Source organism: Ipomoea nil, unplaced genomic scaffold (genome assembly GCF_001879475.1).
Source record: "Ipomoea nil cultivar Tokyo-kokei standard unplaced genomic scaffold, Asagao_1.1 scaffold3314, whole genome shotgun sequence".
Classification (NCBI taxonomy): domain Eukaryota; kingdom Viridiplantae; phylum Streptophyta; class Magnoliopsida; order Solanales; family Convolvulaceae; genus Ipomoea; species Ipomoea nil.
This window is the reverse complement of record NW_017619742.1, coordinates 3,492,891-3,505,810: the sequence shown is the minus strand read 5'-3', so window position 1 is coordinate 3,505,810 and position 12,920 is coordinate 3,492,891. Positions and strand designations below refer to the sequence as shown.

Here is a 12,920-nt window from a genome sequence, read left to right as displayed (position 1 = left end):
ACACCATAATGAAATACAATAAAACATCACAAAATACACAACAGACTCAAAAAAATACACCATATAACTCACCACCCCCAATGGTGTATTTTCGAACAGTGTGTGGTGTTTTTACTCACACCTAGTGGTGTGTGTTTGGTGATGCAGGGCTCTGTTTACTCTATTTTGTGTGGTGTATTTTCCTAACGTTGATGGTGCATATTTGTTGAACTATTGGTGTTGCCGCACCGTAAGACACTGCCGCACCTGAACCCGCCTCTATATATATATATATATATATATATATATATATATATATATATATATATATATATATATATATATATATATATATATATATGCGTTATATTTATGCACATGAATTATGAATAATGCACATGAATTATGAATGCATTATAGGTGTTCGAGTGTCTTTAATTTACATCATCAACGATTCAATTTATAATTGGTTTTCATTATTTTTAGAAGCGAAAATACTGGGTTATGAATTTCCGGATGGAGAAATTCCTCTTGCATGCTTTTGAGAATCACGGTCAGAGGATGACAAAAATGAAAATTTAGCTCAAGAATCATCAATTAAAGGGATCTACTTGGGTGGAGTAGACGTTCAGGTATGAAAACATACATACACAATCTGATAGATATGAAATCAAATATCTTGACCACTACGAGAATTGTGGGGTTATATGGTTAGAGGTGGTAATCAATAAGCTCTTGGGACATAATCATCAATTTATTGTCAGAGTCGGATATCACTGCTGGAAATTAAGGAATTTCCGACAACCTAAAATTGATCTTAAATCAAGTCAGAAGTCCTTGTTCCGACTACTTATGGTATCCGGAATAAAAACCTTTGTCGCTATTCCGACCACTGACAAGGTGGTCGGAAATAGCATCTAATTTTGTAAAGTGGTCAGAAAAATCAGCTATTACAAAGATTGGCGAAAATTCCCAACTCAGGTTAAAAAATTTAATATGTTGAATTTTTTTTCGACCTCCTTTACTTTGTAGTTGGTATTTCCAACCACTAAGTAAAGGTTGTCGGAAATTTTGACTTATTTCCCTTCAACAAAAAATTGAAAAAATATCACCTTTTCGACCATTTTTTTAGGTGGTCGGAAAATCAAAGATTTCCAACCGTGTATGATGTGTTTATTAAATTATACAATAATTTATTTATGATTGATAGTCAATAAAAGTGAATGAGCAAAATATGTCAAAATCTTTCCGAATTTCTTTCAAAATATCAATGTGTTATTTATTTGAAGATATTGTATATATTGCAAGCATGAATTAAAATCACATTGATTAAAATGAATTTTGATATAGATATTGCTCAAGTTTTGTACTGAATGAATATGAGATGCATATATATTATTGTCACATGATTGTAGAAATTTAAATCATGTACTAAAATTATTTGTATAATTAATGATAATAAACATATATATGAGATATTTGATTGGAATACTGTGTTTATTATGCAATAAGATATTTGAGCCTAGAGATGTGAAACTTATTATTAGAATTCATGTGGCTTCTCAGTTTGATGATAAGTGGCTCTGGAAGGGAGACATAGGGGGTCTTTATTCAATTAAGCATGGCTAGCGTTTGCTTACGGAGTCGAATGATAATGATCAGTCAAACACTGCTGTTTGGCGCAACATCTGGGAATTAAAAATTCCCCCACTGTTCAAAATTTCTTATGGCATGTTTTCATGGCGTTATTCCTATGAAGGTGGCTTTGGCTGCAAAGGGTATGGAGGTGGATGTTTCTTGTTCTTTGTATAGACAACACCTAGAATCGCTAAGGCATATCCTTTGTGGCTGTCTGCAGGTTGCTCCATTATGACAAGATATCATTGGTTGTCCTCTCCCAAGCTTGGACGACGACTTCACTACATGACTAGCTAGGAGGTTGGCAAACGCTGGTAAGGTGTCTATTTTGAATTGTGTGGCGCTTTGTTGGTGCTTATGGCGAGAGAGGAATGATATTGTATGGAGACAAAAGGCTTGGCAGCCATTGGCTGTAAGAATGGAGGTGTTTAGAATGGCGAATGATTCGTAGCAGTTAGGTGTGGTGGCCTTTAGTGGAAGAACGGTCTCTCCTCATTTGTATGATATGAATCTCCCAGAAGATATGATCAAAATTTTTGTAGATGCTGCTGTTTTTTTTGGACACTAATGAAGCATATTATGGTGTTGTTATGAAGGACGCAAGAGGAGTTTATTTGTCAGCGAAGTCTGGTCCAGTTCGGTGTCTTAACGATGCACACACGGTGGAAGTAATGGTGATTAAAGAGGCTCTATCGTGGGCTAAGGACAGAGGCTTTGTGAAAATCAAGGTTTTTTCAGATTGTCAGACTATATGTAATTTGCTAAAGGCTTCATTGTCGGATCTCACGATTGTAGGATGCGTCATTAACGAGTGCCGCGACTTACAATGACACTTTGAGATAGTGTCTTTCCAGTTTATTTCTAGATTAGTGAATAGAGCTGCCTATGCGTTAGCTAGATTTGCTCGTTCTTATACTAGTTCACATATTTGGCTTTTTACTATTCCTACATGCATTGCACTTTTGGTTTTATGAAGTTATTCCTTTTATCCTAAAAAAACATATATAATATATATATATATATATATATATATATATATATATATATATATATATATATATATATATATATATATATATATAATAACGCTCAAATGTGGCAGTGTAGTTAGGTGTGGCAGTGTGGTTATATTTGAACCATTGGATCAAGGCAATCTAACGGCAGAGGCGTATTTTTTAAAATAAGGAAGAGTTGTTCGCGTTTTGGTAAGTGGGGGTAGTTATGTAATTTCACTTACATGGTTACGGGAATGTATATAAGGTAATTTCTATTCTGTTCTGTTCTATATATGTAAACTCGGAGAGAATCGGCAACTTGGTGAAGAGAAGATCAAGATAGCGATCACATCGCAATTTCGGGAAGTTCAAGATCGCGATCGGTTCGCAAATCGGAGAAGGTCGCTGGAGATCAGTTGGTAGGGAAATCTGAGTATACCGGGCAGTTTGTGCGATGGAGAATGGTATGTATTGACGTATTGACGTTTGTAGTTTTATTTTGATCATAATAATATGCGTTTGTTATGTCATGGATGTGTTACATCGGTTTTATATGGATTGATATTGTTCTTGGGGGTGAGATAAGTCGATGTTGCTGTACGACGTTGTGCGTTAATGCGTGAATACAGTGCGAAATTTGAATCATCGTGGTGCATATTAATGTAGTATAGCGTTTTTTTATCTGGTTTGATATTTTTCTGGTGGTGAGATAAGTCACTATTGTTGTTACGATGTTGTGTGTTATTGTGTTAATATAGTGTGAAAGTTGCATGATTGTGGTGCATATTAAGTAGTATAGTATTTTATGTGTTTTGTAGTTACCAAATGTCATGCATTGGTTATTTTAGTGTGTTATTATATATACATGGTGTGCAGCTATTATTATGGACCCGGTGGGCTTCGTTTGTGATAAAGATACGTCAATTGATGCCGGTGTAGAAGGCAGTGGTGGTGTATGCAATACAGAGCATTCCACTGATGGTGGTCATATTGATGGTTGCGTAGAAGGAAGTGGGAGTCAGTGTGATGAAGGGAATTCAACTGATGTTGCTGTAGAGACTAGTGGTTAGGGTGCCAATGAACACTGTTTGACTGATGTTGAGGCGGAAGACAATGCATTTGTTTTGGAAACGTCTCCTGGGTTGACTAAGTATTGGCGTCCAGTTTGCACTGATAATTTGAAGCATGTGGTGGGGCAAACGTTTGATTCATTGGATTGTGCTATTGTTTTTTATAAACAGTATGCTGGGTATGTTGGTTTTGATTGTAGACAGGGTACAATTCGGAGGAGGAGGGATGGTGTTGTTGTGGAGAGACAGGTATTTTGTAGCCGAGAGGGGTTTAAACAGAGTATTTATAGTACTCAATCTACGTGTGTTGGTGATGGTAAGCCTATTGTTGTGAAGAGACGGAGGGTGACAAATAGGGTTGGCTGCAAGGCTAGAGTGGTGTTTAAGCGTAAGTCTAATGGACTGTTTGTTGTGCATTTTTTGGAGGAATGACACACTCATGTGATGTGTTCAATTATTGCTAAGCAGTTTTTAAAGGTGAATCGTAGTCTTGATACTGGCCATCAAATGTTCATTGCAAGTTGTGTTCGGGCAAATATTGGGTATGTTCGATCGTATAAGCTGTTTAAGGAGATTATTGGTGAGTATTCCAATGTTGGGGCTACTGGGGTGGATTTTAAGAATTTCAAGCGTGATTTGATGGCATACATATTGAATGGTGATGCTCAACTATTCATAGATACGCTTTTTAAAAGGCGTGAATTGTGTGAGGCTTTCGAGTTTGAATATGACGTTGATCAGCTTACAAGGGTTTTTTGGGCAGATGCAGTATCAAGGAAGAACTTTGCATTGTTTGGTGATGTTGTTTTATTCGATGCTACATACCGATCTAACAGGTTAGTAATTTATAGTTATTGTGTATTCTGTATAATATATTGGTGCATATTTTGATTTCAAATAGTGTGTTTTGTTATATTTAGTATATTCAGTAGTTATTGGGTTGTGCATTATGTAGGTATAATTTGGTGTTTGTCCCATTTACTAGAATTGATAACCATAAGAGATCCATCACATTTGGTGCTGGTTTACTTACGAGGGAAGACGTTGACTCATATGTTTGGCTTTTGGAGAGATTTAAGAAAACCATGCGTCATGAACCTATTTGTGTCGTTACTGACCAAGATCCAGCTGTCAAGATTGCAGTTGCTCGTGTGTTTGGTACATCAAAACATAGATTCTGCATGTGGCATATAATGTGCAAGGTTGGCGAGAAGGTTGGACCGGTTTTAGCTAAGGACGATGTGTTTAGGAGGAAGTTGAATGGCATTGTTTGGAACAAATCTATAGATTCCAAAACTTTTGAGGATTTATGGAATCGTATTATAGAGGAATATGGTTTGGGTGATAATGATTGGTTTCGTTACTTGTTTGAGTCTCGTACATTTTGGGCATCTCCATACTTTCATGATGAGTTTATGTCGGGATTTGTTAGGACAACATCTCGATCAGAGTCTCAAAATAGTTTTTTTGGCAGTTTCTCCAATGGTCATTCCAGTTTGGTTGGGTTTTTGGTGCATTTTGATAGTGCTATTAGTGCACAACGACATGCCCAAGCAAAATTGACTGCTGACTCTGAATCATGCTTTCCTGTTTTGAAGACTCCATTGGCGCTGGAGAAACATGCAATGGATGTCTATACCATTTCTGTATTTTATGATGTGCAAGTAGAGATTTGTGAAGGTTGTTTTTCTTGTCGAGTGGTGTCTTTGTGTGAGTGCGAGGGTAAGGTGTGCTATGGGATAAAAGATGGTGACAAGAAGGCATGGTCTGTGGAGTTTTTGTTGGCTGACTGTAGTGCTATATGTTCATGCAAGATGTTTGAGCGGATGTGGTTGGTGTGTATGCATATTTTTTTTTGTGTTTAAAGATCGTGGACTTGAGAGAATTCCTTCTATGTATTTGGTGTCTCAGTGGACAAAAGGTGCCAGTTTGAAGCCAATATTTGATATTGATGATACGGTTGTTGACCAATCGGCTAAAGTGGACAATGTTAGGGTGCTTACTAATCTAATGTGGTCTGAAATTTATGCTTGCGTGGGATTGGCTGATGGTAATGTAGAACGGTTCGAAAAACTAAGACGTGTTATTTGTGAGCAAAGGGAGTTTTTTTTTTTTTTTTTATCAAAGATGGGTGTGAGGATAACAATGGGGTAGCTAGTAGCAGCAAAGAAAGTGTGATTAAATTATTTTGTGGTGATGTGTCTCAGGGGTCAACAGTGGAGGTGCGTGATCCAATTAAAGCTAAGAACAAGGGCGGCGGGAAGCGGATGAAGAGTGCAAGGGAGAAAGCTGTGAATAAGTGCGTAAAGCAATCCAGGAAATGCCATACTTGTGATGAATATGGCCATAATAGTAGGACGTGCCCATTAAATGGCTAGAGTTTTGTGTTGTTTTCTTAGTTGGTTTGTATTGTGGAATTTGATGTTTTTACAGTTGTGTAGACATTTTATAACACAAAGAATCCGGATTTTGTAGACATTGTGGAATTGTGCGTTTTACAATACATAACGGTGCGTTTTGACACACAATTTGGTGTATTTTATAGTGTATTCTGAATTACATGTGTGATTGTGGTGTGTTTTATATGTGTGATTGGTGTATTTAAAGGTATGCAGATGATTCATAACACAGAATCAGATTTTTTGGAGTGTGGTTGGTATTGTGCATTTTATAATAAACAGTGGTGCATTTTCAGTCATATAGTGGTGCATATTTATATATATTCAACCATGTATTATGGTTTTGAATGTAGTGTATATTACAGTCAGAATAGTGTATACTGAATCATGTAAATTGATTCTAATAAATATCAATGGTGTGTGTTTACTTGTGTGGTTGGTGTATTTTACAGGTATGCAGACGTTTTATAACACAGAAATATTTGTGCATGTTAGAATATATCATGGTGCGTTTTACTATAGCATATGGTGCATTGTTATAGCGCAAAAAGAGCACATGTAGTTGTCAGATTAGATGTCTGGCATCACAAAAATTAACTGCTGGTCATCAAAAACCACAAAAAACATGTCAAGTCAGAGATATTCACAGTGTCTTTCTTCCACATTAATGTCATGCTCAAAGCCGGAACTCTGCTGCCTGCTGAATGTTTCTATGTTTGTGTTCATTTAAGTCTGACATGGTTAGGGCAACCATGTATCGAACTCGTAGCTTGTTCAACTGATCCTTGTTGTCCTTCTGAAGTCCACACTGCCACTGATCATATGTCTGCCCTCGGAAAGTCTCTAAATGTCGCATGAGAAGGATCCCACAATCTACCTTGTTGTGTGCATCTCTCCAAGGCATTTTCATTATCTTAGATTTCACCTTGTTCACTTTCTCATCCTTGTATGAGGATTTCAGGTCAGACAAGAACCTTGACAAGAATTTTTGCTGCATCAAGTAATACAATCTGAGCATTTTTTGTTGTAGTTGTGCAGTAATTATATGTAATCAGACAGGGTTTAGTGCGTTACCATATTTGCAAGCACAGTCCCATACTTGTTTTCTTTCTTCACAGTGACAGAAGAGTTGTCATTAATGTCAAATCTTTCCATTAGTGGGCAAATGGAAAGCAGGTAGTAGTGGTTGCATGATACAATTGGAAACAAAAACTGTTATAGAAAAAAGATATGTTTTTTACGGGGGTTAGTACGAATCTTGGTAATGCACCACAAATAGATAAACAGTAGGATGCATCAAATGTATATTAACATCTTACGTATAGAATGCTGTTCCACCTAACGTCGCCAGCGATGAGTTTGTCTTCAAGGTACTTTGATTTGAATCTTGCAAATCTAACGTCCTCATCTCCCTGTGGGTCCACAACGGTGTACAACTGCAAATTGTAAGGGTATTTTTGTTAGAACTGTAAGCTGGTTAAAGTTGAAGCTAGGTTTATATGTTCAACTCACTGTTGTCCACAACGAAGCAATGAACTTCGTACATCCTCTTTCTGACTCACGGATGTTGATTATGGCTGCCCAAGCATCAATTATAGAGAATGGGATCTGTGAATCTGACCTCATTGACAGCATATCTTCCCAATAGATTACCCTTCCTTCATACTTGAACAGTTCTTGGGTCCTATTGAAAACAAAAGAAATATGTTAGGTATAAAACACAATCAGTCACTAATCATTTAGTATAAACACACCAATAGTTAACATAATATACACTAATATCACATAGAATAACACATCAATGTGCATAGGATATTTATACACCAACATCATTATATAATGCACCAAATATATATAAACAGCACACCATTGTTTCTAGAATGTGTTGTGCTTACAGATTTGGATTAGGATTTTCAACACCCATTGCCTGATAGCTTCCTCTGTTGCAGATAATGGTGTGTCAATGTCAAGCACGTATGTGATCGGTCTTCGTGCAATTGGGCTGTGCACTCTAGCTGGACCTTTTCCCTTGTCTGCTGGTTGGGGTGGGGGGGGGGGGGTGGACTCGATGCAGGGGCTGGCTGCCCTTGGCATTTTGGTGTGACCTGTAATATTTAAAGGTGAGAGCATCAGGTTTTATAGTGTGTTAATGTTGGATTTATTATAGTTTATTACCTCAGTATTAGTGTCAGCTGCGTGAGTATCATGCAAGGCCTGTTTATGGTGGTCAGAGAGGGGTTCTTGTTGAGCTGTCTCAGGGCATTCTTGGTGTCTGTCTGCTGCTTGATCATCATCCACACCCAACTGAACTTCAGCAGGCTCATGAGCTTCGTTAACATCCTGGTAGTCACGTGCAATTTCACTCACATCTGCCCAGCTTTTGTTTGGTTCATCCTGTGACAATCCCAGGCTGAAAGAGGGTATATCATTTAGGAAGTTCCTTTTGTTCACCGCACGTACAATCTCATCAACTGCTTTCAGAAACTCAGGGTCACTCCAGTAGGCGTCTTCGCTTTGGGTAAATGTCATTTGTCCATCTTCCTGTGCTTTGAATCCTAGCATTTGTCTAGCAGACTCAAAAACTTGCTTGAATGTATGATGTTCCAAAACAGCAGCAGGTGCATTTTCAATCAGTCTGGATATTCTCAGCAAACTTGTTGCAATTGTCCTTGTGTTGCTAGTAATCTCATCAACAAACTCCTGCATATGCACATCAAGGATATAATAAAACACACCAATGTATTTCAAAATATGCACTAAATACTATTAAGAAGCACACCATTAGAGTACATTATCTTATTCACACAAACTGATTAAGGTACCGCATTGTAAGATGCACAACAGTCAATAGGTTTAAAAACAGTAAAAGAGATATAAGGGAGTACACCATGAATGTGACTCAAGTGGTCTGTTTTACCTGTAACGCAGTGGGAAGTGGTGCATTACTTTCAATAGCCAGTGGTTGGGGTCGAACATCAGATTGTATCAATGGGGGAGGGGGGGGGGGGGGACTTCCTTCTTTGAACGGTGTGCTGTCCAATGGCAAGGCATCTTCAAGACGGCCATATCCAAAGCCACCAGATTTTATCTCTGCTTGTTCTCGTTGACGGAGCAGCTTAAATGTCCAGCTCTTCATGGCAGGGAAGCTTCTTGGGACTGTCCTCCGGTAGAGCACCACACGGTTAACATAGAATATCTGCATTTTGCATTTTAGAGTATTAATTGATCGGTGGGTAATAAATTAGATGCATATTGCTGGTAGTATATTTACCATCAGGAAAATAATTGGTCCTCCGTATCTCCCATCAACACTGTCCAGCCATGACTGCTTGCTGGTGATGAGCGAATTGATGAGCATTCTTCACCAATTTAGATTCTTGATGTTGTCAACATTTTGGAAGTTGTCAATGTAGCTTTGGTTGACATAACCATTGACTTGGGGCTCAACCAATACACTCATTACAAGCAGTGCAAACTGCCTTTTGAACCAAGGATCAGTAGCATTTAGTGTCAACATATGCTCAGACATAATATGGGGGGTGATGTGGCCGTTAGTCTTTCCAAACATTGCTCTCCAGCCAGCCAATAGTGTAGACACTTCCTTGGATGCCCTTTTAACAATTTCAATGCCTCCCATCGGCAGCCCCATTGTGGCAGCAACATCATGTTCTATGATGGGTAGTCGTTCACCAGTTGGCAGGTTTAACGTGTTGCTCCTAGCGTCATAGTTTTGAACAAGCCAGAGCCCCAACTTCCTTGGGACATTGGTTATATTCAGGTCAAGAAGTCTCCCTAGTCCAATATCTTCTACACTTCTGCGTTGGGGATCAGTTAGGTCTGCAATTGGGTTCATTAATTGGGTGGGAAGGGGTCGTATCTTCAGGTCAGCTTCTTTGTCTTCAACATCCAGTACATCTTCCTCATCATTTGAGCTGGACTCATCTTGATTTTGTTGCTCGGAATCTTCATTTTGCAGCTCAGACTCGATTCTATCAAGGAAGTCAAGGGCTTGTTGCCTCCTTATTTGTTTTGTTGCAGGGGGATCTTCTAGTTCTAATGTTTTCCTCTTGGTGTCTGCATGATATAAGCTCAATGTTGAAAAATACACCAATATCAAACTAAAACACACAATAATGTTTTTCACTCTATTCAAGTGATGTAGTCCAGAATACACTATTACTTATTGAAATATACACTACAATCAACAACACAAACACAAGAAATAATACACCAATATAAAACTAAAACACACAACAATGTTTTTTATTATATTCAAGTGATGTAGTCCAGAATACAATATTACTTAGTGAAATATACACCAATATCAAAATAAAACACACAACAATGTTGGTTACCATACTCAACTTAGGTAGGTCAGAATACACCAGTAGGTATTGAAATGTACACTACAGTCAACACACAAGCACAATGAAAAAATACACCAATATCAAAGAAAAACACACAACAATGTTGGTTACAATACTCAACTGAGGTATGTCAGAATACACCAGTAGGTATTGAAATGTACACTACAGTCAACACACAAGCACAATGAAAAAATACACCAATATCAAAGAAAAACACACAACAATGTTGGTTACAATACTCAACTGAGGTATGTCAGAATACACCAGTAGGTATTGAAATGTACACTACAGTCAACACACAAGCACAATGAAAAAATACACCATTACACCAGTATTTATTGAAATATATTACACGATGCCATTGACAATGCACAGAACAAAAACGATATGGACGAGTGGAAGCATGTAGGGCACTGAAAATACTCTAATTACCTATTTACTATACACCGATCATCAATTAAAACACACAAAAAGGTCTATTTAGAGTATATATTACAGAATGCAGTGAGTTCATACCCATGCGCGCCGGTTCCTTGCCTTTTTTCACCATTATTCGTCGTCTTTCGTGGAGTAAGGAGAGTACGTCGTCGCCGGGAGAGTGAGAGAAGTGGAGCGGTTCTCTTGTGCTTTGGGATTATGAATCGATATGACTTGTAGAAGGAACCTTCACACAGTGTTTGAATAGAATGAAATGACAGATCTACCCCTCTTTGCTACGCTATAGATAAATAGGCGCGCCATAAAATTATAATCTTGTTCGTTGGATTGAAATGATCAGACAGCTCTTATTTGACCACACTGCCACACCTAATATGCCATATGTGATCACTCCTCTATATATATATATATATATATATATATATATATATATATATATATATATATATATGTATATATATATATATATATATATATATATATATATATATATATATATATATCAAAGGCTTTAATTGCAATTTATTGGTAGCTAGCATGGAAGAGTCATTGTTGTTGAATACTCTGGCTAGGAAGATGTTTTTTAAGTAAACTTCTGTTTCACCATTCATAATAGGAGTTTCTAAGAAGTAGTAGGGTGTTGATCATGCAGGTTAGTTGAAGCGCCACTTATCATCACCTGAAATGAGTTTGACTTTCACATGATGTTAAAATTCTAAGACTTGCAAATAGATATTGCTTAAGTGATTTAATAATAGCATTAATTTAAATTACCATGTTATAAATAACAGCGGGTTATTTGCTTTTTGAGAATGAATATGAAATTTTTATTGATTTTCATTACATCAATGCTATATATGACTATACGAGTTATGCTAAAGGTGAATGCTAAAGTTATGCATGTTGAATTTCACCTTATTAAAATTTATGTAGATAAATCATTCTCTAATAAATGCTAGTTTGAATATAATCTTTGAATATGAGATTTATTTTTTCCAAGAAATTATGTGAAATTTATGATTAAGTTGTTCAACTTGAAGCAACATGGAAACAACATTATCGTTGTTGCTTACTAGCAATGAGTATTTATACATATGATTTAAAATCTTAATTGAGTCGTCTTGAATATTATCTAGGATTCCTATATAAATGGAAACCTTAGTGGTTTGAGGTAACCAATTTGGTTGAAATGTATTCCATTATTGAGTGTGTATCAACCAAGTGCAAAGTTCCTATAAAGTTTGCGTAGCCCAGTCTACTAAGGAGCCAATGTTGGCCCCCAAAGATCAATCTAGGTACCGAGAATAATGGTTAGAGAGAATGTTTCATGTTAAGAATGAAAATCTCAAGGGAATTACTTCTGAGTAAATAAAGTACACGTCAAAGTGTACGTAAGTTTGATCGAGATGATCAACTTACTTTAATAGAGGTTTTCAAAAAAAAAAAAATACTTACTTTAATAGAGAAGACTAATTATGAGGGTAGTCGTTGAATTATTGATGGAATGACTTATAACCCAAGATGAGATGGGAATTCATGGTGGATCCTCACTTGTGTGGTCTAACAAAGCCATGGAAAGAGTCACAAAGTAGTACACTAATTGGTCATTCCTATAATATGTGTACTTGTGAGGGTGAGCTACAGCTCTTAATGAATTCATAACCCTATGAGACCAGGCCCGGCCCTGGGCAAGGGCAGGCTGGGCCCTTGCCCAGAGCCCACACTTGGAAGGGGCCCACCATCTTATGCTATTACCTATATATACTACAGATATTTGTATAAGAATTTTCTAAACATATTTTTAATCAAAATGTGAGACAGATGAGATGGTAGGAGTTGTGACTAGTGTATTGAAGGTTAAAGGGTCAAATCCCTTCATGTACTTGCATATTAAATATTTCATCCACACTCTATTTATATGTTTGTTTTTTATAATTTTTTTTATCTTTCTATAATTATAGTAAGATTTAAAATATAGATTGATTTGTGATTCATATTAAATTTTGAATCTATTTAAATTGTAGTAATTTACTA

General features: G+C 36.9%; 1 protein-coding gene across 1 annotated transcript; it reads left to right on the top strand.

Moving 5' to 3' along the window:
* Nucleotides 1–3,496: 3,496 nt before the first annotated feature.
* LOC109169420 (protein FAR1-RELATED SEQUENCE 5-like) lies at nt 3,497–6,060 on the top strand. The gene is made up of 6 exons (XM_019318300.1): nt 3,497–3,664; nt 3,854–3,931; nt 4,151–4,518; nt 4,638–5,517; nt 5,594–5,737; nt 5,890–6,060. Exons 1-6 carry the CDS (start codon nt 3,497–3,499, stop codon nt 6,058–6,060), a joined length of 1,809 nt encoding a protein of 602 aa, XP_019173845.1.
* Nucleotides 6,061–12,920: the final 6,860 nt, after the last annotated feature.

Excerpts from the sequence above, each read along its gene's own strand:
- LOC109169420 (XM_019318300.1), top strand. The coding sequence starts at position 3,497 with ATGGACCCGGTGGGCTTCGTTTGTGATAAAGATACGTCAATTGATGCC. Across the intron at positions 3,932-4,150 it reads GTGTTGTTGTGGAGAGACAG|TTTTTAAAGGTGAATCGTAG; the intron begins GTATTTTGTAGC and ends ATTGCTAAGCAG. Across the intron at positions 5,738-5,889 it reads TGGGATTGGCTGATGGTAAT|GGGTCAACAGTGGAGGTGCG; the intron begins GTAGAACGGTTC and ends GATGTGTCTCAG.